Below are 26,028 nucleotides of genomic sequence, written 5' to 3'. Positions count from 1 at the left end.
CACAAACACACAAGTTGGTGGGGCCCAACAAAAGGGCGACAACGCAATTCCCCAATCCCGAGAGGACTATAATTGTCATTTCGTAAACCAACTTGGTTTACCCTAACCCCGTAAAGGCGCTCCACTATAAAAAATCACGACGCAGCCACTTTGGGAACCCTCTTTGGCCTCTCTGTTTTCTCCTCCTCTTGTGCGTTTTTGTTGAGCAAGTTCTTCAGAGGGAGAAACAGAGAAAAATTTTCTACGATAATGTTGGTTTATCAGGATCTTCTCTCCGGTACTTTTCTATCCTTCCTTTTTTTTTTAAAATTTTTTTTTATTTGGGATGTAAATTGCTCGATGTTTTTAGCATGGGCTGTTTAAATCCTTGCTTGTGTGATGATTCTGTAGTTCGTTTTGGATCGTTGTTGCTATGTGCTGGATTCCTTACAAATAGTTATTGGTGAAAAGTCCTGTTCTTGTATGGATCTTCTTTTCTGACTAGTTGGATTAGCTCTGTATATTTCGGCAACCGTGTTTTTTTATTAATGCGGCTTGGAAGAGGATCTGCTTTTGTATTATGTTAGGAAGGTCATACTCCCGATCCAATTTTTGTATTTATCTCGACGTGTTAAGGTTTAACATAATAATTTTAATTCGCTAAACTATTCAATTTTGGAACTTCGATATTGTTGATGTGATGATGGCCTCTGCCGTATTAGTTTACTCAATCATTATTAGATTAGTTTTTCTATATTATTATAATGTATTATATATAACACCAAACTTTTCAAAAACTGTCATTTTATAAACGGATGGAGGGAGTGTCATTTAGAACTGTTGTAATGCATGTTTTAATTTAAGTCACCCACTGCCCCGTGAATTCGGTCTGATACAGTAATTAATCCTCCTATATGGTGTTTGCGCCTTCAAAGTCCAATTGCTCGTGTAGAATTGTAGTACTCCTTTGTAGATGAATCTGATATTTCTTTATGACATCAACCAGTCATTTTATTTTTTTTGGTGCTTGAGACAGTTTTTCCTATGGATCTGCAGCTATTTCTTCCCTGTTCCCTTCACTATGAACAGTTTCTTCTTTTATAATTTTTGGATTTATTGAAGATCTCTAACATTTGTTCTTTGAGTCCTTTTTGGTGTCCCCTGTTTATTGTGGGATGTAGTGTTGCTAAATAAATGCTCCAATATTGCAGGGGATGAGCTCCTTTCGGATTCATTTCCCTACACTGAACTTGAGAATGGAGTGCTTTGGGAAGTACAAGGGAAGGTAGGATTTTTTAACTTCATTTGCCACCACACATTTTGTCTCTTAACACGTATATATTTTTACAAACTGTCTATTGTATAAGAAAGGTTGTGATGTCTTTTTTTCTTCTTTTTTTGCATTTCAGTGGGTTGTTCAGGGAGCTGTTGATGTGAACATCGGGGCGAATCCATCTGCTGAAGGTGCAGATGAAGACGAAGGTGTTGATGATCAAGCCATCAAGGTTGTTGATATTGTTGACACTTTCAGGCTTCAGGAGCAGCCTTCTTTTGACAAGAAGCAGTTTGTTGCCTACATGAAGAAATATATCAAGAGCCTTACACCCAAGTTAGGCGCAGAGCAGGAAGAAGTTTTTAAGAACAACATTCAAGGAGCAACCAAGTACCTTTTGTCAAAGCTCAGTGACCTTCAATTCTTTGTTGGTGAGAGCATGGCTGATGATACTGGAATGGTGTTTGCCTACTACAAGGATGGCGCCACTGATCCGACCTTTTTGTACCTTGCACATGGACTCAAGGAGGTCAAGTGTTAAAAAGAGTAGGTGCTTGACCGGTTATGTGTTCTCGGTTTTGATGTATTTTTAACCATTAAATCAGTTGTCTGAAGTTAAATTTTGTACTGCAAACTTATATAGCAGCTTCTATATTTGTGTGCTTTCTATGGATTGATTGAAGAATCAACACATATACCTAAGATGGTAGCAAATTTCTTTTTGATTTGTTGCTTTAGTGACTGTTGGACATTCTTGTTGTTATGTACTAGCAATTTTGCATTATTCCGAGGTCTTGAAATTGTTTTTGTCCTAAAAGAATTTCAACGATAATATGTATGAAGTGTAAAATTATGAACCAAGACTTTTAGCTGTGGCTCAAGTTCCATTTACTTGAGGTTGCAGTCAATTGGTAAAGTTTCCGATTATATTATTCCTTATTTAGTCTTAGGTACTATTACAAATGGTAAGAGGGTGCAAAAGCAGGTTTGTGTGATGGTTTATTTCCAAATGTACCGAAGACACTCTCCTTCCAAATTGGGTGCAAAAGATAGTTCCCTTCGTACCTTGAGCACCTGAACATCCTCGTCTAAGTGTAAATAATAGAAATCCGAATTTTCACGAAGACAAACACTAAACTCAGGCACTAAGCATTAAAAATAGTAGCCACATTTAAAAAGGTGAAAGTAGTAGAAATGAGGATGTTAAAGTAAATGTGCGGAATGGATAACATCAGGAATGACGGTATTCGGGAGAAGGTGCACGTGGCCCCCATTGATGACAAGATGCGAGAAATGAGGCTTAGATGGTTCAGGCATATGTTCAGCGGAAAAGCCCAAATGCTCCGGTAAGGAGGTGTGAGCGGCTAACTGTGGAGGGCACGCGAATAGGTAGAAGGAAGCTTAAGAAATATTGGGGAGAAGTGATAAGACAGGATATGGCGAGACTTCAGATTTCCGAGGATATGACACTTGATAGGAAGATGTGGAGGTCGAGTATTAGGGTTGTAGGTTAGCAGATAGACGAGTCTTGCTTTACTTCGTACCTTTGTGAGACAAGTCTGATAGGGTTTTTGTGTAAGATAGCTAGTGGCAATGTTGTGTCTTACTATTTCACTTTTCAATGCAGGACATACTTGCTAGCTAACGCTTTTGGTTTGCATCTTTCTTCTGGATTTCATGTTGTTCCTATTTTTCCTATGATTTCTGTGGTGATACTAATATTGTCTCCTTTTGTCTTTTTGTTTTCTTGAGCTAAGGGTCTTTCCAAACAGCCTCTCTACTCCTTCGGGGTAAGGGTAAGGTCTGCGTACACACTACCCTCCACAGACCCCATTAGTGAAATTTTACTGCGTTGTCGTTGTTTGTATTTGAAACTACACGTGGCTTGTACGAGTTGTGATGGTCTAGCAGGTTGTGGCACCTCGCCCGTCATGCTAAATGTCACTATTTTCCAGCATAGGGAAGGTAAAACTGATGTTTAGGTTGATCAAAAGGCTGGGACTGAGATTTTTTTTTGTTGCCCCATCTGCCTCTTATATGCAAGTGGGAGAACTTTTTGATTCATAATTTAATTCTTGAATGTTTCCTAGACATTTTTGGAATTTCCGTGAAGTAGGAAATCTGCAATATCTGAGGTATTCATGATAAATTAAAGCAGATCAATTCTCATGTTCTATAATTTGCCATTGAACTGCTGTTTCTCAGTTTTAAAAAAAAGTGACCAACTTCTGCTTGTTTGGAGCTATTGTCCACTCACTGCTTAGGTCCCTGCAACAAGTTTTTGCTATCAGAAAAAGTTGCCTGGATTAGAGCATAATAATCTTGCAACTTTTTAAGCAAAATTTTCTGCAAAATGAAGAGGTTCCTTCAGAAAAAAGAGGCACTCTTTTTGTATAATTTTACTGCGAATAAATTCGAAGGACTTCTTGGACTTTCTTTCAATTTGCCATCAAAAGCTATGTTGCTCGGACTTTTCAAAAATATGGTCGGATATGTGTCGGATCCTCCAAAAGTAATGTAGTTTTGAAGGATCCGACACGGGTGTGGCTACATTTTGGAGAGTCCGCGCAACATAGATCAAAAGTACTAGTACATATCAGGAGCTATATATATATATATATATATACTAGTTTAGTGTACGTGCGTTGCACGTGTGCCTCGCGTCAAGTAAATATATGTGCAAGAATAATGTGTTTAACTACATATGCTTCATCACGATTTTGTATTTTTTTTCTTATCAGTTTAGCATTGATATATTTGTGATTTCCATATATACTAACCTTGTATTATATTTTCAATTGTTGTAATTTCAAAGGATAAATGTTTAGAAAAAAAAATTGGAGAATTACAGTTTTTGAATAAGATAAATGAATCTAGTCATCTAAAAAAATTTAGGATTATTATCACCATTTCAATCCTATTTTATTCCCTTCTTTTGATTCTTCTGCTTATTCTCGTCTCAAAAAAATTTATACAATCAAAATTGGCATGAGAACAATATAAGAAAATATCAGATATATGAATAAAGTTACATATGAACATGCAAAATACTAAGTAGAATGAAGTTTAAATCAATAATTAAAGCGTGCATCATAAATTATATCACCATGCCAATAAAAAATTTATAATAATTTTGAAATAAATGGCACATTAAAAACAATATAAAAGATTAAAAGAATTTATTCCTATGCGCTTTGCCCGTGTACTACATATTAAGAAATTTATAACTTTAAAAAAAATTATATAAATATTATTAAATTTTGTATACCTAACGTGCATTGTTAAGTGTCATTTAGAAAGTATTTTTAGAATTGGATGTTGATTAAAGAGTATAATAATAATTGTAAATATTAAAATAATTTATATCTAATTATATAATTTATTATAAAGTTTTATATTTTGGTACATAAATTCTATAGTATGAATCTTTGATTAAAGGCTAATGACACACTATTTTATACCTAGATAATTAAACATAAATTTCACAAATATTTTTCTCTATTCTTTATTTTTTTACTAAGATAATTAAATTATATGAACTAATTGATTTAATTTTATTATCGATTATATATCTGTAATTAAGAATAAAAAAAGCGAAGGATAGCCGATTGACACTATCTAATTTATTAGCAAAAAAAACTATCTAATTTAGTTATAGCTTCCTACTAATTACTTTTTTTCACTTTCATTTTTTATTTAAAGATAATTAAATTATATAAAATTAATTGATTATAATTTTATACAACGAATAATTCAAACTTAAAACAAGTAATAGTTATGTTTTTAATTATTCTCTTTGAATTTTTTTTATTTTTGGTATTAATTTTCTTTTATAAAATTACTATATCACATGATTATAATAAGGAAAGGATCTAATGCGCAAGATTTAGTTGAAATATTAAATAAATTTCCGTAAAAGATGTATATGTTACATTAGTTTTTTATTATATTTCTTAAAGTAGCTTGAAATTGGTATTCGTAATTTGCAAGGTATTGCGATTCAAAAGAATTTTGAGACTAAATCCAACACTATATAATTTTTGTGGTATTTTATTTAATCTAACTTAATTGTGCTTTTTGTTTGGTTTTATAATTATATAAATCTGATTTTTCCCTTTTTATCTAGTTTCAATTTGTAAAATAAATGTCAATATATGAATGAATAGACTTATCAGATAGTTCAATATATTCTAATTTGGGCCGAAGTGCTAGTATTTTACCCATGAATCAATCATTTAAATTCTCGACAAATAATATCAATCACACATATTATCTAGTTGAATGTAAATAAACTTGAATTTTAAAATATAGCTCAAAAAATGCTCTAGTTTTACCACTATATTAATGAGGTAAAATTTCCATGTAAACTTTACATTTTTATGTCGACAGCTCATGTTTGGAAAGATTTGTATTAGTTATAATTGTAATTGCTTTAAAGTCCTAAATATTTGGACTTCTTATATAGTAGTATTTTAAATAAGGAAGAATTTAATATACAAAATTTTAGGTGATTATAAGATCCTAAATATATTAGGTAAATAATCAAATGACTATTTTATCCAATATGAATTCTATTTTAAAAGGGTAAAAAAGTCAAACGATATTACGCTAAGGGCCTTCGTGCTTTTAATATAGTATAGAATAGATATATATATATGGACATGACATAACCAGATATAACATTGGACAACAGCTTTACAAGCAGCTAAGAAATTATGGCCCATGACAGAACCGGATATAACAGGAATATCGTTTGAAATACATAACATAGTTCATCCAGCAAAGGACCTAAATATATCTATGCAGCCAAAAGCATTAGATGATCCCAAAAATATAAGTCAGACAGATCAATTCGAGACAGTATATGTATCACCATTCTGCCTCTGAATCTGAAGTCATCATGAACATCTACACTGTCCTTCAATTAGTTGTCAACTAGCAAAAGCTTTAATTAGTAGTCAACTAGCAAATGCTTACTACCAAACTGTCACAATTTTTGCGGGGCTATACAACCTGAATTTTCAATCCCATCCACTAGCAGCAACAGGCGCATTATCAAAACTGTAAGTGTATGAAGCAGCAGGAAAGGAGTCCATTTCAGAAGGACCATAACAACCCGCAGCATAAGGAGCACCGTAGGTGAAAGCACTAGCGGACACAGCATAATTAGTAGCATCTTCTGTATCAACAAACTGGCTAGAGTAGTTTCCATTACCACTATGGAAGGAAGCACTCCTGTAATCATAGCCCCCGAACTTACTTCCAACATAGCGACTTGTTCTAGCACCATCACTGCTGTAACATGTTTCAGCATATTCACTCAGCCAATTAGGAATTTCTTGATTTGCCCCCTGCATCAATTCAACAAGATCCTTTGCCAAAGGTACATTCTTGTCATTGAAAAATGCAGTTGCCAGTCCAGATTTACCAGCACGACCTGTTCGTCCAATTCTGTGTACATAGTCATCTATGTTCCTTGGCAAGTCAAAATTTATGACATGAGCAACATTTGGAACATCCAGACCGCGAGCAGCTACATCAGTTGCAACTAAAACTGGAGTTTGTCCACTTTTAAATGATTTTAGTGCTCGTTCTCTCTCCTTCAACATCATGTGAGAAGAGCATTAAAAATTTTCATACCATCAACAGACGTAATCAGTTTAATGCACAAGTTACCAAGTAACAGAACCAAGATTGTATAATTAAGTAGAAATTTGCCTATTAGCATATCTTTTATTCACAATCCCCATTTTTTCTATAAAAAAAACATGAAATTATCTTATTTAGATCAGCTTAACCAACTTTACGTGAACCTGAATCATCATACTGCAGTGTAACATGTTTAGATATCACAGATGAACACGCATATAACTACAGATCCTACATCTGAGAATAGAATCTTAAATTATGACAACATAATGCAGCAAAAGTATGAACCATCCAGGTTTATCAACATTGACACCATAAGTAGTAGTCAATTAGCAAACAGAGTTACTAAAAAGTTGGAGTAAGAGCCCGTTTGGATTGACTTAAAAAAAGTAGCTTTTAAGCAAAAATAGCTTTTAAGCCAAAAAGCAGTAAGTTGGGATTGCCCAACTTATTGCTTTTGGCTTATTTTAAGCAGTTTTAAACTTATTTTAAGTACTTTTTGACTTTGACAAACACTGAAAAAAGCTAAAAAGAGCTTAAAAGCTGATTTGACCAGCTTAAAAGCCAATCCAAACACCCTCTAAATCAGCAATAGATAAAACGAGTAGGGGCATAACAAGACTTAAAACTTTAAAATACATGCAGTAGGCAGAATGAGCATGGGCTTGAGCAGACTCATACTATTGAAGTGCATGAGAAAGAATTTGTTGAAAGCCGAGAGAAGGAAGAGAGACTAACAAACTGCATTTTATCACCATGAATGGCAATAGACGGGATACCACTCCTGACCAACCAACGTTCTAACGTATCTGCTCCTCTTTTGGTCTCTACAAATATTAGAGTCAAAGCCAGCTGCAACAATGATATAGAGATTTGATCATTTTGCTTATGGTCATGTTCAGAAGCAGCTTAATCTTAATACAATCAATACCCTAAACATATACGACTTCTCACCTTCGCAACTATTTGATTTGAATGTTGAGCATGAAGAAGATTTAGTAAATGATCCTTCTTGTCCGTATCAGGAACAAACTCAACTTTTTGAACTATTAGATCAGTGCTGGACCCAACTTTTCCAGCAGCCAAGAAGATGTAGTTTGAAAGAAAATCCGATGCAAGCCTCTGTATGAGTAAAATTGAAAGGTGCAACAGTCACATATTAGTTATTACCTGAGCCAAGTGCTTTAGCTTGTAAAGAAGAGTAACAAACTCAAACCATTCAAGATCATCACACAACTTTGCCAACAAAACCATCATATCATAATATTTGATGATTGGCTCATTGATGACAGTGATGTAACAAATATCTAAAAGAAACTAAATAGATTTGTCTGGGGAAAAAACACCACATGCAATCATGCAGGCACCACTCAGTAAATATGTAACAACAGTTTAACTAGGCAATGAGCTAACCTGTATCTCAGTTGGAAATGTTGCACTAAAAAGCATTGTCTGCCTTCTACCAGGTGGGGGCATCTTCATTTTCTGAACAATCTTGCGAACTTGGGGCTCAAAGCCCATATCAAGCATCCGATCAGCTTCATCTAAGGCCAAATATTTCACTGCTTGTAAGGAAACTCTGGATTTCTCTATCATGTCCACCAAGCGCCCAGGTGTGGCAACTAAAATGTCTACACCCTTTTCCAGATTGCGTAACTGCAGAAGCAAAGTTATTAGAATCAAGGACTGAGATGCAAAGAACATAGGGCTTTAAACTGATCGTGCATGCTTTAGCCTAGATGATAAAGAATGAAATATGCTAAACCTTCTTTTGTTAAGTACTTAAGGATACTAAGTAAGAAAGAATGCATCCAGGAAATAAAGCATAGCCAGTTGAAGCAAAGATTGCAGGAAATGGTGAAAGAATTAAGGTGAGGTTCAATGAGCATACCATTGTAAAACTGGTCCATACTAAAAGCCAAAGATGCAAACAAAATATCCTATTATTTTTTTAGGATGGTGAGTAAACATGAAGGCGTCTAGAAAATACAGGGTGACATAATCAAATTAATTTGCATAGAAACTAAATAAGATACTCTCCCCTAGCAAGCAGTAAGACGAAAATAAGAGGAACAAGAGAAAATATTACTCCATCCATCTCAAAAAGAATGAATGATAAGGGACAAACCTCCATCTCAATTCCAACATTAGTTGATTTATTTTCTTAACATAATTAGAAACTATCACCTACACCTTTTTTATGATTACAAATATTTAAAAATTGTATGAAAAAATTGTTGTGAAAGAAAAGATTGTGCAGCTCATGAAATCAATAGTGTTATACGAAAGGAGACAAGGGGATCATAAAGAGCAATTACTCAGCCAAAGGAGGATGCAGGCAGCAACTCATGCCTGCCACCAGACAAGCACACAGCCTTTTATAATCATTTTAACACAACTGATGGAGATCTTGACTACAGCATTGCAACAAGTTTTTAGCTATGCATTAGGGTACAAACATATTCTCCAGACCACCATACCATTTTCTATGATCTCGACTCTAGCAACAACTGAAGACACAAATTACACCCAAAAAGGGGGAAACAGAAAAACAACAAACAGTAAGGCAAAGCAACAAAAAAAAAAAAAAAAAAACCTGAGGTGTTATGGGTGCTCCTCCATATACAACCACAACCTTCAATCCTGTCAAGTAAGAGAACTTCTTCACCTCTTCATGTATCTACACAAAATATACCCATAAAAATAATTATGAAAAAAGAACATAGTAAGAGTTAAAAGTAGCCATAAAAGTCACACTTGCCCTTGTATAAATGAAAAAGAGAATGGAGCATGAAAGAGGGAGGGAACCTGACAAGACAACTCTCTAGTAGGAGAGAGTATGAGAGCAAGAGGAAAAGCGCAACCTCCCCTTCCCCTAGTACTAATACTAGTAGTAGTCCTTTTGTCCTTCAAAATCCAACTGATAATGGGAAAGCAAAACGCAGCCGTTTTCCCTGAACCCGTCTGAGCACAAGCCATAATGTCTCTCCCCGCCATTCCGACTGGTATTGCGTATCGCTGAATCGGCGTTGGCTTCACATACTTGCACCTTCTTATGTTATCATACAAGTCACCAATTTCCGAAAAAGACGACAGTGGCTCCGGAATATCAGCCCCACTAACCTCCACTGGAACATCATCATATGCATTTATGTTCAGTTGTTCAACATTTGAACGTGGAGGAAGGGATGGGTTCCGCAGGTGAGGAGGGAGGTAAGTGGGTCGAGTAGAACGACTGGAGCAAGTTGGCTCGGTATAAGAACCATTCCATGGCATACTCATTTTGGAAAACAACCCTAAAGGACAAAAGCTGGTGAGAAAGAAAGCTAAGGTTTAAAGGTTTTGATAGACCATTACTGTTATAGTATTATGTATCTCTTTTGGGGATCATTGTGCGCGCGCGTGATGATTGGAGGAGAAGAGAACCAATTAGGTGTGATTTCCAATATAAGAGAGAGAGAGAGAGAGAGAGAGAGGGGGAGTGGAAGACTGGGAAACAGAGGGGCAGTGTATACCATTTTGGTAATTTCTTCACCCTTCAAGCGCGTACAATGCACATCAACATTAGAGACCAACGTATCTTTCCTGATATAAAAACTGATTTTTACTGATGACGATAGGATGAAATTTATGTTAATTCTGGAGTATCTCCGAGTAATTCACCACTACGTAGAGTAACGGACCCAAGCGGCTTCATTAAACACGACACCAATAATAAGAACGATATCAGATATAACAAGCGAGATTTGCTCCACTATATTTTTTCTTTTTTATTCATTACAACAAATGAAGTCATTATTTTTAAGTTGACGTTTTTAGCTTTACCTGTTGAGCAAGTTTTTTTAATAAAAGTACTACAAATTCTATTTAAAATTTTAATTTTAGAATAAATTACTTACTTACTTGAACTAATTTTGCTCTAACAAATTTAGCTATTTGCTAACAAATTTAAAAGTATATTAAGCTCTAAAGCATATAAAATTATTTAAATATTTTTCTCATTTGTAGAAACAATGTTGTTATTTACCAACAAAAAAAATCAAAAGAAAGAGTATTAACTAAACTAAATTAATACAAATAACTCTGAATTGAACTTAATTAGGGTAATGCGGCCCTACAAACAAAAATATTAATACTCAAAAGCCAAAAAGCTAAAGTGTTGTTATGCGGAGTCGATTACTAAACCATCAAGAGCCTTTGAATCCGCTTGACCACAACGCGTGTGTTGTGTCAAGTGGATTCATTGTTATATAAATAATTTGTATTAGATAATAAATGCATGTATACACAATATATTTTATCGATGAAACGGGTTCATTTGAACCATTTTTGATATACGTGGTTCCGCACCGGAGTAAACCTACTTGTCAAGGTTAGAATGAGTAGGCTAACAATGATTCTTATTGACAAAAACTTACTCACTTTGCTTAATATTCAATTCATGTTAGTTAATAAAGTACTTTTATTAGAAGGCATTATTTCCAATATTAAAAAAATAAAACAGATCGTATTGTTGTGTTTAATTCCATTTGTGTAAGTTTGCTACTCTGCCGATCCTAAATTTGGATAAAGGAGGCAGGGGCGGATTTTAGGCAAGTATATGAGCACATGAACTCATGGTTTCTTCGTCAAATTAGGTATTTTATGTTTATATTTTATAAAATTGGTCTAATATTATCCGGTGACATCCACGCTACAAAGAGGCTAAATGATGAACTTGGTTGAATGATGAGTTATTTACCTAGAGGAGTAGGGATCAGATCCTATTTATTACTTTTTTTCTCTCCTATTTAATATACCTAATGCTAACGTAGCAACATCTTCTCCCAATAACTTAACACACCTGCATTTTACACAAGAGCGCATAATCATCCTTGCAATACGAAAATCATCGAGTGTCCTTGCCTTAGCAATAAATCCAGCAACCCCTTCTTTAAATTCATCCCTTAATCCCATACGATTAGAATGATTCCTATTATACATTCATCTACGATGCACAAATATCATCTACAAAAACCAAAAAAACTTAAAATTTATAAAATATTTAAAATTATTTAGTTTATTTAAAGTAATTAAAAGGTCATGCCAATTCGAAGGTTCATTTTTTAAATTTACTTATTGTTTGCCAACATACTTTAATTAATATATTACTATATTCTTTTGAACAATAACACTCGAAATCTCACATTTATTCCTATTATATGCTATATGAGTCTCTCAACATATAAATTAAATTTAAATAGCTTTTTATATGTTCATAAAGTCCACACATAGCTTTAATTAATATACTATATTAATTAACATAGTATATTTGTCAAATAAAAAACTAGTGAAAATAAAAAAGGGATTAAACAAGATGATTGAAATTTGACCAATTTCGAAACTAATCTTGATTATTAATAATATAGTCATACTTTGGTTTCTCTCCAAACTTTCTGCTTCTATTATTTTTTCCGGCAGGGGATAAGCTTCCTTCTCCCAAAAAATAACCTATCAATACTAACTAATCTAACAAGTTGTTATAAAATAATAAAAGAAGAAGAAGAGTATTGCAGAAAAAAAAAGTAGAGAAAGAATTCTTATTGATTGGGATGAATTACAATGAAATAGAACCCCTCTATTTATAGGAAAAATTGACTTAGCCACAAAGTAACAAACCCTAAAATCTCTCTAAAATATAGACTTTTGTCACGACCCGAATTTTCCACGCTCGAAAGTCGTGATGAGGCTTATTAGTAAAATCTAGGCAAGCCATTTATTCCAATTATTTAACCCTTTTCATTTTTAAACCCTTAACAATTGTGAGTTAACATTTTATAAACAACAGAAATAATAAAACGGAAGAATGAAGTGTAACAATTTAGAATAATACTGATACAAATTCATAAACATAAGCTACTCAGAACTGGTGTCACAATCTCACAGACTATCTAAGAATACTACAAATAGGGTCCGAACAAAATAGATACATGTCTGTCTCTGAAATAGTAAAGAACAGAAGAAAAACTAGATAGGAAGGGGACGCCAAGGACTGCGGACGCCTGCAGGACTACCTCGGTTCGTCTGATGGACTGAAGGCAGCAACCTCACTGTGGTCCAAAAGCTGCAGCACCGGGATCTGCACACAATGCAGAGTGTAGTATCAGCACAACCGACCCCATGTGCTGGTAAGTGCCTAGCCTAACCTCGGCGAAATAGTGACGAGGCTAGGACAAGATTACCAAATAAACCTGTGCAGTTATATCATATACAACAAGTAATAGTGACAGAAACTAGCAGTTAAAGATGGGAAGGGGAAACATGCTGCGGGGAATATCATGTACAAACAAAATCTCAGTAAAGATGTGAAAGGAACACGAAAATGCAATGGTAAGCAAGAATAAGTAAATCAATGACAAGTGCATGGCTTCACCCTTCGTGCTTTTACTCTCGTCCTCACCATAAGAATCAATATAATCGGCACGGCATCACCCTTCGTGCTTTTACCTCACATAATCATGGCAGGAAATTATCCTTCGTCCATTATCACTCATATCACGGCACGACATTGTACATCGTGCGGCACGACATCACCCTTCGTGCCTTTACCTTACAATATCGGCACGGCATCACCCTTCGTGCATTAACACTCTCAAAATCATGTACGACATCACCCTTCATGCTTTACACTCTTCCTCACCCAAGCAATAATCACAAAGCAATTTGGGCAAGGGAATCAATAATATCACAATAAAATCCCGGCAAGGGAGCAATAGCATAATAACAATATCCCGGCAAGGGAAACAATATCATGAATAATAACATCCCAGCAAGGGAGATAATATCAAAAGCAATAACATCCCGGCAAGGAAGACAATATCATAAACCTCTTCTCTTTTTCACAATTACTTCACAACTCATTCTCAACTTGAGACAACGCTCTACAATGTTCAATTATCAATAATACTTCCACAAGCCTTGTTCAACAATAGAAATCATCATATAAAGCATGAACAATACGAAACGGAGTCAAATCAATCATAGTATAAGAATCACGGGCATGCTTGACACCGGCGTATAGATACTCGTCACCACACCTATACGTCGTACTCAATAATTAACACATAGCAAATAAGGCACAACTCCTAATCCCTCAAGCTAAGGTTAGACCAAACACTTACCTCAATGCCGCAAACACAATTCAAGCCTCAACTATCTCTTTACCTCTTGTTTCCACCACCAATTCACTTATATCTAGCCACAATTTACTTAACGATATCAATAAATTCTAAATGAATCAATTCTAATGCGTGAAAATAAGTTTTCTAAAGATTTCCCCAAAAAGTCAAAAATCGACCCCGGGCCCACATGGTCAAAACCCGAGGTTCGAACCAATATCCGATTACCCATTCACCCACGAACTCAAATATATAATTTATTTTAAAATCGAACCTCAAATCGAGGTCCAAATCCCCAAAATTTGAAAATCCTAAGTTCTACCCAAAACACCCAATTTCCCCCATAAAAACCCTTGATTTTGAATTGAAATCATGTGAAAAGATATTATAGATTAAAGAAAATGAGTTAGAAATGACTTACAATCGATTTGGAGAAAAAATTTTCTTTGGAAAATCGCCCAAGAGAGCTTAGGGTTTGAGGGAGTTTGAAAAATAAAGAAAATTTTGTCTAAGTTTGATTTTACACAGGCGCAGATATCGCATTTGCGATGTCATGTTCGCAAATGCGGCCAAAGCTTCGTAATAGCGAAGGAAAGCCTGCCATGTTAACCTTATAAATGCGAACAACTGTTCGCAATTGCGAACACGGTTGGAGTCGCTTTTGCGCCTGGAGCTTCGCAAATGAGAAGGTCACCCCCGCCCAATCATCGCAAATGCGATGGTTAGACGCAAATGCGAGCCCGCATTTGAATTGCGAAGCCTGCAGACCTGCAATGCACCAGCAATTTTCCTAAGTCCAATTTCACTCCGCAGCCTATCCAAAACTCACCCGAGCCCTCGGGGCTCCAAACTAAACATGAACGCAAGTCCAAAAATATCATACAGACTTTCTCGTGCAGTCAAATCATCAAAATAACATCAACAACTATGAATTAAGCCTCAAATTCATGAAATCACTCAAGAACATCAAAATTTTCAATTTCTCAAATAATGGTCCGATTTATACTAAACGGACTCCGATTCTTATCAAACTTCACAAATTTAACTTAATTATTATATGAGACATGTACTGGGCTCCGGAACCAAAATACGGGCCCGATACCATCAATTTCAAACGTCTTTTTATTTCCAAAAACTCTTATAATTTCAGTTAAATAATTTCTTTCAAAAATTCATTTCTCGAGCTTGGGACTTCGGAATTCGATTCCGGGCATATGCCCAAGTCCCAAATTTTACTGCAGACCCTACGAGACCGTCAGATTGTGGGTCCGGGTCTGTTTACCAAGAATGTTGACCAAAGTCAATTTTATTCAATTTTAAAAGCCAATTTCCTTATTTTACTTAGTTTTCACATAAAAGCTTTCCGGAAACGCGCCCGAACTGCGCATGCAAATCGAGGTGAGACAAAAAGAGGGTTTTAAGACTTCGGAACATAGAATTTACTTTTAATACGAGGGATGACCTTTTGGGTCATTACATTCTCCACTTCTAAAACAACGTTCGTCCTCGAACGGACATAAGAAAAGTACTTGAGTCGGAGAAAAGATGGGGATATTGGCTCCGCATATCAGACTTAGACTCCCAGGTCACTGCCTCAATAGGCTGACCTCTCCACTGAACACGTACAGAAGGGAAACTCTTCGATCTCAACTGACGAACCTGTCGGCCTAGAATAATTACCAGCTACTCCTCATAGGACAAATCCTTGTCCAACTGGACAGTGCTGAAGTCTAACACATAGGATGGATCATCGTGATACTTTCTAAGCATGGACACATGAAACACTGGATGCATGGCTGATAAACTCGGCGGTAACGCAAGTCTGTAAGACACCTCTCCCACTCAATGAAGAATCTCAAAAGGACCAATGAATCTAGGGCTTAGCTTGTCCTTCTTTCCAAATCTCATCACACCCTTCATAGGCGACACCCGAAGCAACACCCGCTCGCCGACCATGAATGCTACATCACGAACCTTACGATCAGCATAACTCTTTTTCCTGGACTGAGCTGTACGAAGCCTATCTTGAATAATCTTAACCTTGTCCAAGGCATCCTGTACTAGATCCGTACCCAACAACCGAGCCTCTCCCGGCTCAAACCACCCAACCGACGACCGATACCGCCTACCATATAAAGCCTCATAAGAAGTCATCTAGATGCTCGACTGGTAGCTGTTATTGTAGGCAAACTCTGCTAAAGGCAAAAACTGATCCCACGATCCTCCCAAGTCAATGACGCAAGCTCGAAGCATATCCTCCGAAACAAGAATAGTACACTCGGACTTCCCATACATCTGAGGGTGAAATGTTGTGCTCAACTTGACTCGTGTGCCCAACTCATGTTGAACTGCCCTCCAGAAATGTAAGGTAAACTGCGTACCTCGGTCCGAAATGATAGACATGGGCACACCATGAAGGTGAACAATCTCCCGGATATAGATCTCAGCTAACCTCTCAGAAGAATAGGAAACTACCACAGAAATGAAATGTGCTGACTTGGTCAGCCTATCAGTAATAACCTACACTGCATCGAACTTCCTCTGAGTCCGTGAGAGTCCAACAATGAAGTCCATAGTGATATGCTCCCACTTCCACTCAGGAATCTCAATCTCCTGGAACAAACCACCTAGTCTCTAATGCTCATACTTTACCTACCGACAATTCAAACACCGAGCCACATATATAACAATCTTTCTTCATCCTCCTCCACCAATAATGCTGCCGCAAATCCTGATACATCTTAGCGGCACCCGGATGAATAGAGTACCGGTAACTATGGGCCTCCTCTAAAATCAACTCTCAAAGTCCATCCACATTAGGCACACAAACTCGACCCTGCTTTCTCAAAACTCCATCATCTCCAACTATAACCTACTTGGAACCTTCGTGCCGCACTATGTCTCTAAGGACAAGTAAGTGAGGATCATCATACTATCGATCTCAAATACGCTCAAATAATAAAGAACGAGCGACTGTGCAAGCTAACATACGGCTGGGCTCAGAAACATCCAGCCTCACGAACTGATTGGCTAACGCCTGAACAACCAAAGCAAGCGGTCTCTTATCGACCAGAATATATGCAAGACTGCCCATACTGGCTGACTTTCTACTCAAAACATCGACCACTACATTAGCCTTCCCCAGATGATATAAGATGGTGATATCATAGTCTTTCAATAGCTCCAACCACCTTCTGTGCCTCAAATTTAGCTCCTTCTGCTTGAACAAATACTGTAGACTCTTGTGATCCATGAACACCTCACATGACACGCCATACAGATAATGCCTCCAAATCTTCAACGCGTGAATAATGGCTGCTAACTCCAAATCATGCACTGGATAATTTTTCTCATGAATCTTCGATTGCCACAAAGCATAAGCAATGACCTTGTCATCCTGCAACAACACTGCACCAAGTCCAATATGAGATGCATCACAATAAACTATATATAGCCCTGAACCAGTAGGCAATACCAACATCGGCACCGTAGTCAAATCTGTCTTGAGCTTCTGAAAGCTCACCTCACACTCATCCGATCACCTGAACTGGGCACCCTTTTGGATCAACCTGGTCATCAGGGCTGCAATAAATGAAAACCCCTCCACAAACTAATGGTAATAGCCTGCCAAACCCAAGAAACTCCGGATCTATGTAGCTAACGCGGGTCTAGGCCAGTCCTTGACTGCCTCTATCTTCTTCGGATCCACCTAAATACCCTATGTTGATACGACATGATCCAAGAATGCAACTGAACTCAATCAGAACTCACACTTTGAAAACTTAGCATACAACTGACTATCTCTCAAAGTCTGAAGAACAACTCTCAAATGCTGCCCATGCTCCTCCCGGTTGCGGGAATAAATCAAAATATCATCAATGAAGACTATCACGAATGAATCCAAGTAAGGCTTGAACACTCGGTTCATCAAATCCATGAAAGCTGCCGGGGCATTTGTCAATCCAAATGACATCACCAAGAACTCATAATGCCCGTACCGAGTGTGGAAAGCTGTTTTAGGGACATCGGATGCCCTAATCCTCAACTAACGCTAGCCAGATCTCAAGTCAATCTTTGAAAATACCTTGGCACCCTGAAGCTGATCAAACAAATCATCAATCCTCGGTAATGGATACTTATTCTTGATTGTAACCTTGTTCAACTGCCGATAATCTATACACATCCTCATCAATCTATCCTTCTTCTTAACAAACAACACTGACGCACCCCAAGGCGAGACACTAGGTCTAATAAAGCCTTTATCAAGCAAGACGTGTAGTTTCTCCTTTAATTTTTTCAACTCAGGCGGGGCCATACGATACGGCAGAATGGAAATGGGCTGAGTGCCCGAAGCCAAATCAATGCAGAAGTCACTATCCCTGTCGAGTGGCATACCCGGCAGGTCTGACGGAAATACCTCAAGAAACTCACAAAAATAGGCACAGAATCCATAGAAGGAACCTCAGCACTAGAATCATGAACATATGCCAAATAGGCCAAACACCCCTTCTCGACCATACGTCGAGCCTTCATAAATGAGATAACCCTATAGGTAGAATGACTAGGAGTCCCTCTCCACTCTAAACGAGGTAAACCTGGCAAGGCTAAGGTCACATTCTTGGAATGACAGTCCAAGATAGCGTGGTAAGGTGATAACCAGTCCATCCCCAATATGATATCAAAATCAACCATATCTAAAAGTAACAAATCTACTCGAGTCTCAAGACCCTAAATCACAACTGTACATGAATGATGGAAGCGATCTACTATGATAAAGTCACCTACTGGTGTAGACACATATACATGAGCACTCAAGGAATCACTAGGCATGACCAGATATGGTGCAAAATAAGATGACACATAGGAGTATGTAGATCCTGGATCAAATAGAATTGAAACATCTCTACTACAAACCAGAACAATACCTGTGATAACTGCATCGGAAGCCTCATCCTCAAGCCTGGCTGGGAGAGCTAACATCAGGGCTGGGCCCCACCACTTTGAACTACATCTCTGGGACGGCCTCCTGCTAGCTGGCCTCCACCTCTAGCGGTCTGACCTCCACCTCTAATATCTCTACCTCCACCTCTAGCACCTCTACACCCACCTTTAGCTGGATGAGCGAGCGGTGGAACACTCGATGCCTGAAACATGGCACGGGAACCCTGATGCTGAAAGCTGCTCGGTGCTCGAGGGAAAAATCTAGCAATATGCCTCGTATTGCCACAAGTATAACAAGCCCTTGGCTGCTGAGACTGTTGAGCCTAACGACCTGAATAACTACTCTGAAAACTCTGGAGCGGAGGTGCACTGATAGGAGCTAGCGGTGCACTATAGGGCAGCTGATCAGAAAAATGCATATGAGAACCACAACCACCTGGAACACCGTGAGAAGCCTAAAGTGCTGAATGAAATGGCTTGGAAGGATGACCCCTACCAAAAAAATCCCTACATCTAGATGAGGCACCACTGAACCTACCCGAATGACGAGGCCTCTTGTCAGACCCTTGACCACTCCCCTACGATAGAACCATCTAAACTCTCCTAGCTACATTGGTCGCATCCTGAAAAGAAATCTCGCTCCTCGTCTCCTTAGCCATCTGCAATTGAATAGACTGAACGAGTCCCTCAATGAACCTCCTTACTCTTTCTCTCAGTGAGAAGTATAAAAAGAGCATGACGGGCCAAGTCAATGAATCTGGTCTCATACTGAGTGACAGGTATAGAACCCTACTGGAGATTCTCAAACTACTTCCGATAGTTCTCTCTCTGAGTGATAGGAAGAAACACTCTAGAAATAGCTGAGAGAACTGATCCCAAGTCAAAGCTAGTGACCCAACTGGTCTAGCCAAACAATAATCCCTCCACCAAGTCTTGGCGGATCCAGACAAACAAAAAGCAGCAAAGTCGACCTCATTGGTCTCTACTATCCCCATGTTCCGTAGAATCTCATGACAGTTGTCCAAATAATCCCGGGGATCCTCAGAATATGTACCACCAAAAGTAGTAGTAAAAAGCTTGGTGAACCTGTCCAATCTCCATAAGGCATCAGTAGACATAGCTGGCCCCTCACCGGTCTGTGCCACAACACCAGGCTGAACTACCCTAACTGGCTGAGCTACTGGAGTCTGAAACTGGGGAGCCATCTACTCCGGAGTGCGAGTAGCAGGAGTCTGGGATCCTCCAGCCTAAAAGATGGCTGGTGCTACAGGAAGTAAGCCTACCTAGGCGATACTTTCCATAAGACCCGCTAGATGGAACAGAGCATCCTGAAGTACTGGGGTGGCGATGAACCCCTCTGGGACCTGAGCTGGTCCTACTGGAACTGTCTGGGCTGGAACCTCATTATCAAATTCAACCTGAGGCTTCGCCGTTAGTGCTGCTGCTCGAGCTCTAGGCTGAGCCCTAGCACAGCCTCGACCTCTGCCCCTCTAGGAGCTGCTACTAGGGGCTCGGGCTGCTGGTCAACTAATAAAGTGGTACATGTTCTCACCATCTATGAAAGAACGGAGTGGAACTTCAATTAGCATTGAGAAATCGAGTCGCACGACAGGAAAGAATAGATGTGAAGTTTTTCCTAACGCTGTAGCCTCTGGGATAAATACAGACGTCTCCGTACCGATCCCTCAGACTCTACTAAGATTGTCCGTGAATTGTGAGACCTAAGCAACCTAGAGCTATGATACCAACTTGTCACGATCCGAATTTCCCACCATCGGGAGTCGTGACGGCGCCTACTAGCGAAAGCTCAGCAAGCCAATTATTCCAATTATTTAACCCTTTTCATTTTTAAACCCTTAACAATTGTGAGTTAACATTTTATAAACAGCAAAAATAATAAAGCGGAAGAATGAAGTGTAACAATTTAAAATAATACCGATACAAATCCATAAACATAAGATACCCAGAACTGGTGTCACAATCTCACAGACTATCTAAGAATACTACAAATAGGGCCCGAACAATATAGATACATGTCTGTCTCTGAAATAGTAAAGAACACAAGAAAAACTAGATAGGAAGGGGACGCCAAGGACTGCGGACGCCTGCAGGACTACCTCGGGTTGCCTGATGGACTGAAGGCAGCAACCTCACTGTGGTCCAAAACCTGCAGCACCGGGATCTGCGCACAGTGCAGAGTGTAGTATCAGCACAACCGACTCCATGTGTTGGTAAGTGCCTAGCCTAACCTTGGCGAAGTAGTGACGAGTCTAGGACAAGATTACCAAATAAACCTGTGCAGTTATATCATATACAACAAGTAATAGTGACAGAAACTAGCAGTTAAAGATGGGAAGGGGAAACATGCTGCGGGGAACATCATGTACAAACAAAATCTCAGTAAAGATGTGAAAGGAACACGAAAATGCAATGGTAAGCAAGAATAAGTAAATCAATGACAAGTGCATGGCATCACCCTTCGTGCTTTTACTCTCGTCCTTACCATAAGAATCAATATAATCGGCACGGCATCACCCTTCGTGCTTTTACCACACATAATCATGACAGGAAATTATCCTTCGTGCATTATCACTCATATCACGACACGACATTGTACATCATGCGGCACGACATCACCCTTCGTGCCTTTATCTTACAATATTAGCACGACATCACCCTTCGTGCATTAACACTCTCAAAATCATGCACGACATCACCCTTCGTGCTTTACACTCTTCCTCACCCAAGCAACAATCACAAAGCAATTTGGGCAAGGGAATGAATAATATCACAATAAAATCTCTCCAAGGGAACACGAGCATAACAACAATATCCCGACAAGGGAAACAATATCATGAATAATAACATCCCGGCAAGGGAGATAATATCAAAAGCAATAACATCACGGCAAGGGAGACAATATCATAAACCTCCTCTCTTTTCCACAATTACTTCATAACTCAATTCTCAACTTGAGACAACACTCTACAATGTTCAATTATCAATAATACTTCCACAAGCGTTGTTCAACAATAGAAATCATCATATAAAGCATGAACAATACGAAACGGAGTCACATCAATCATAGTATAAGACTCAGGGCATGCTTGACACCGACGTATAAATACTCGTCACCACACATATACGTTGCACTCAATAATTAACACATAGCAAATAAGACACAACTCCTAATCACTTAAGCTAAGATTAGACCAAACACTTACCTCAATGCCACGAACACAATTCAAGCCTCAACTACCGCTTTACCTCTTGTTTCCACTTCCAATTCGCTTGTATCTAGCCACAATTTACTTAACGATATCAATAAATGCTAAATGGATCAATTCTAATGCATAAAAATAAGTTTTCTAAAGATTTCCCCAAAAAGTCAAAAATTGACCCCGGGCCCACATGGTCAAAACCCAAGGTTCGAACTAACACCCGATTACCCATTCACCCACGAACTCAAATATATAATTTGTTTTGAAATTGGACCTCAAATCGAGGTCCAAATCCCCAAAATTTGAAAATCCTAAGTTCTACCCAAAACACCCAATTTTCCACCATGAAAACCCTTGATTTTGAATTGAAATCATGTGAAAAGATGTTATAGATTAAAGAAAATGAGTTAGAAATGACTTACAATCTATTTGGAGAAGAACTTTTCTTTGGAAAATCGCCCAAGAGAGCTTAGGGTTTGAGGGAGTTTGAAAAATGAAGAAAATTTCGTCTAAGTTTGATTTTACACAGGCGCAAATATCACATTTGTGATGTCATGTTCACAAATGCAAACTCATAATTGCGGCCAAAGCTTCGCAATTGCGAAGGAAGGCCTGCCCTGTTAACCTTGCAAATGCGAAAGACTGTTCGCAATTCCGAACACTGTTGGAGTCGCTTTTGTTACTGGAGCTTCGCAAATGCGAAGGTCACCCCCTGCCCAGTCATGGCAAATGCGATTTTTAGTCGTACATGCGAGCTTGCATTTGCGAGCCAGGCTTCGCAATTGCGAAGCCTGCAGACCTGCAATGCACCGACAGTTTTCCTAAGTCCAATTTCACTCCGCGGCCTATCCAAAACTCACCCGATCCCTCGGGGCTCCAAACCAAACATGCAAGCAAGTCCAAAAACATCATACGGACTTGCTCGTGTGGTAAAATCATCAAAATAACATCAACAACCATGAATTAAGCCTGAAATTCATGAATTCACTCAAGAACATCAAAATTTCCAATTTCTCAAATAAAGGTCTGATTTATACTGAATGGACTCCGATTCTTACCAAACTTCACAGATTCAACTTAATTATTATATAAGACCTATACCGGGCTCCGAAACCAAAATACAAGCCCGATACTATCAATTTCAAACCTCTTTTCATTTCCAAAAACTCTTATAATTTTAGTTAAACAATTTCATTAAAAAATTCATTTCTCGAGCTTGGGACCTCAGAATTCGATTCTGGGCATATGCCCAAGTCCCAAAACTTACTACGGACCCTACGAGACCATCAAATTACGAGTCCGAGTTCGTTTACCAAGAATATTGACCAAAGTCAACTTTATTTAATTTTAAAAGCCAATTTCCTTATTTTACTTAGTTTTCACATAAAAACTTTCCGGAAATGTGTTCGGACTGCTCACGCAAATCGAGGTGATACAAAAGGAGGTTTTTAAGGCCTCGAAACACAAAATTTATTTTCAATACGAGCGATGACCTTTTGGGTCATCACAACTTTCACCATAAATAAAATAATATTTATAACACTCCCCCCTTTAATATCTATTCAACAGATAATATGCCTTATTAAAACCTTAATTAAAATAATATCTAGAGGAAAAATATTCTAGTGAAGGAAAAAGAGTACACGTATCTAACAATACGTCTTTTGGTTGCCTCGTTAAAAACTTTGCATAGATGTTATGACCCCGGTTCGCCCTCCGTGAACCATTGTGACGATACCTAGTCTCTACAATTAGGTAAGCCTAAATTGCAGAAATTAAACGATTTAAGACAAGATTAGAGTAATAAAACCGTGTTTAAAAGTGTCGCTCGGCATACACAATATTTAACTCTCAAACCAATACATACTTCCAAGACCCGGAAACCCATGAATCACAAGCTAAAGATATTACATAGTGCTCTAACTCCAGAATAGTCTAAAACAAGTAAATACAGATGGACTGCAACTACAAGAGAGAATAGAGAGAAACTCCTCGGTCTGCGGACGCGACAGATATACTTCGAAGTCTCCGAAGGGTCGCCTCACCTCAAGGATGGTAAGTCTGAGTCAAGGTACCTGGATCTGCACATGAAAAACATGCACAGAAAGGGCATGAGTACACCACGGCGGTACTCAACAAGTGCCAAGCCTAACCTCGGACGGGTAGTGACGAGGAAGGTCAGGGCCCTACTGAGGTTAAATAAAATATAAAGTTCAACAGTGTAGAACAAAATAGTATAAATAAGTACAATACTAAAAGTAACACAAGATATAAAGGACAACAACAACTATTACAGAGACAAGGTAAACACAGAAAGAAATGCGGTTCAGCACCAAAATAACAATCGGGGATCTTCTAAGATACCGTCCTGTAGTTCCAAATATACATATCCAATGGATCTCCTGGGATCCCGTCCCGTAGTCCAACTTATAGTGCGCGAGGATCTACCGGAATCCCGTTCCATAGTCCTAAATGTAAATACCTAGTATTGGGGAATCTACCGGGTGCATTCCTGTAGTTCCATATAACTGTGCAGGAGGATCTACCGGAATCCCACATCCGTAGTCCCAAAATAAACAGACAAGGGGAGCTACCGGAATCTCACATCCATAGTCCCAATGTAAATACACAACAACAACAGGAAAATATATCGAAATGACAATTTCATATTAAGGCAAACAAGTGATTCTAGCCTAGCATACTGCACATAATTTAGGTAAGGCAGTTGGAGAAAATAAAGCAATTAAGTCACGTAGACATGCTTTCCTAAGCTAACAACATGCTTACTAGTGCAAGTAATAAAAACAGGAAAGGAAACATACTAGTAATTACGTAATGAAAACTGGATTTTCAATAATTAGCACAAGTACGCACTCGTCACCTCACGTATAAGGCATTTTAATTAACAGTAATACCAAAATCCTAAGGGGAAGGTCCCCCACACAAAGTTAGGCAAGCCACTTACCTCGAACCGGCTCAAAATCAACCCGAAACCACGCTCTTGTCATGAGTACTCGACTCCAAATGGCCCAAATTTATTCAATTCAATTGCATAACGTATATAACACTTCAATTAACTAATTCTACAAAGAAATTCTAAGCTAATACACGAAATTAGGTAAAATGACCAAAATGCCCCTCAAGGCCACATCTCGGAATCAGGTAAAATTTATATTTTCAGAATCCTCATACTCTCACGAGTTCGTGCATACCAAAATTATCCAAATCTAAGGTCAAATTCCCAATCAAAAGTCGAATTTTAGGTCTAAGAACTTTCTTCCAACTTTGCCCCAATTTTCATCTCCTATCCAAAATTAAATGATGAAACTAACTATAGATTGATGGAATATAACTAGAAAGGGTTAAAGAATTGTTACCCACTGATCTCCTCTTCAATTTCCTCTCAAAATCGCCCTCTCCCGAGCTCCAAATTGAATTTCCAACTTTTGAAACTAAACCCTCGAAATTTCAAAATTTTGCCCAGCTGTTACCGCATCTGCGGTCCTGGGACCGCTTTTGCGAAACACAGGTCGATCTGCGACTTCTCACTTAAAACAAATCTTCTGCATCTGTGACTCTCCATCCGCAGATGCAGTACTGCTCCTGCGGAAATCCTACCGCTTATGCGGTCCCTGCTGAACTTCCTCATTTCCGCTTCTGTGATAGATCCGCCGCTTTTGCGGCTCCGCACCTGCGGTCCCACACTCGCAGGTGCGGTTATGACAGAAGAACTGCTGAAGCTGCAACTCCAAAGTTCCAAAAATCTTTTCGTCAACTATCTGAAATCATCCCGAGGCCCCCGGGACCT

The 26,028-nt window shown here is 38.3% G+C and overlaps 2 protein-coding genes across 2 annotated transcripts; one reads left to right on the top strand and one right to left on the bottom strand.

Moving 5' to 3' along the window:
• Positions 1 to 99: 99 nt before the first annotated feature.
• LOC104218848 (translationally-controlled tumor protein homolog) lies at positions 100 to 2,036 on the top strand. Its single transcript, XM_009769431.2, has 3 exons — positions 100 to 277; positions 1,191 to 1,264; positions 1,389 to 2,036. The coding sequence occupies exons 1-3, from the start codon at positions 250 to 252 to the stop codon at positions 1,791 to 1,793; spliced, it is 507 nt and encodes a 168-aa protein (XP_009767733.1). The 5' UTR covers positions 100 to 249; the 3' UTR covers positions 1,794 to 2,036.
• Positions 2,037 to 5,946: 3,910 nt separating this feature from the next.
• On the bottom strand, positions 5,947 to 10,402 carry LOC104218847 (DEAD-box ATP-dependent RNA helicase 52B-like). Its single transcript, XM_009769430.2, has 6 exons — positions 9,710 to 10,402; positions 9,498 to 9,581; positions 8,315 to 8,557; positions 7,856 to 8,023; positions 7,640 to 7,753; positions 5,947 to 6,852 (listed from the first exon to the last, which is right to left on the bottom strand). The coding sequence occupies exons 1-6, from the start codon at positions 10,181 to 10,183 to the stop codon at positions 6,274 to 6,276; spliced, it is 1,662 nt and encodes a 553-aa protein (XP_009767732.1). The 5' UTR covers positions 10,184 to 10,402; the 3' UTR covers positions 5,947 to 6,273.
• Positions 10,403 to 26,028: the final 15,626 nt, after the last annotated feature.

Source organism: Nicotiana sylvestris, chromosome 10, assembly GCF_000393655.2.
Source record: "Nicotiana sylvestris chromosome 10, ASM39365v2, whole genome shotgun sequence".
NCBI lineage: Eukaryota > Viridiplantae > Streptophyta > Magnoliopsida > Solanales > Solanaceae > Nicotiana > Nicotiana sylvestris.
This window is presented reverse-complemented; position numbering and strand designations above follow the sequence as displayed.

Bases quoted from the DNA above. Each gene is read 5' to 3' on its own strand.
- LOC104218848 (XM_009769431.2), top strand. From the start codon at position 250: ATGTTGGTTTATCAGGATCTTCTCTCCG. The intron at 278-1,190 runs GTACTTTTCTAT...CCAATATTGCAG, and splicing joins TTATCAGGATCTTCTCTCCG to GGGATGAGCTCCTTTCGGAT. The intron at 1,265-1,388 runs GTAGGATTTTTT...TTTGCATTTCAG, and splicing joins TTTGGGAAGTACAAGGGAAG to TGGGTTGTTCAGGGAGCTGT.
- LOC104218847 (XM_009769430.2), bottom strand. From the start codon at position 10,183: ATGAGTATGCCATGGAATGGTTCTTATACCGAGCCAACTTGCTCCAGT. The intron at 9,582-9,709 runs GTTCCCTCCCTC...TATTTTGTGTAG, and splicing joins CTAGAGAGTTGTCTTGTCAG to ATACATGAAGAGGTGAAGAA. The intron at 6,853-7,639 runs GTTAGTCTCTCT...ATGATGTTGAAG, and splicing joins ATGGTGATAAAATGCAGTTT to GAGAGAGAACGAGCACTAAA.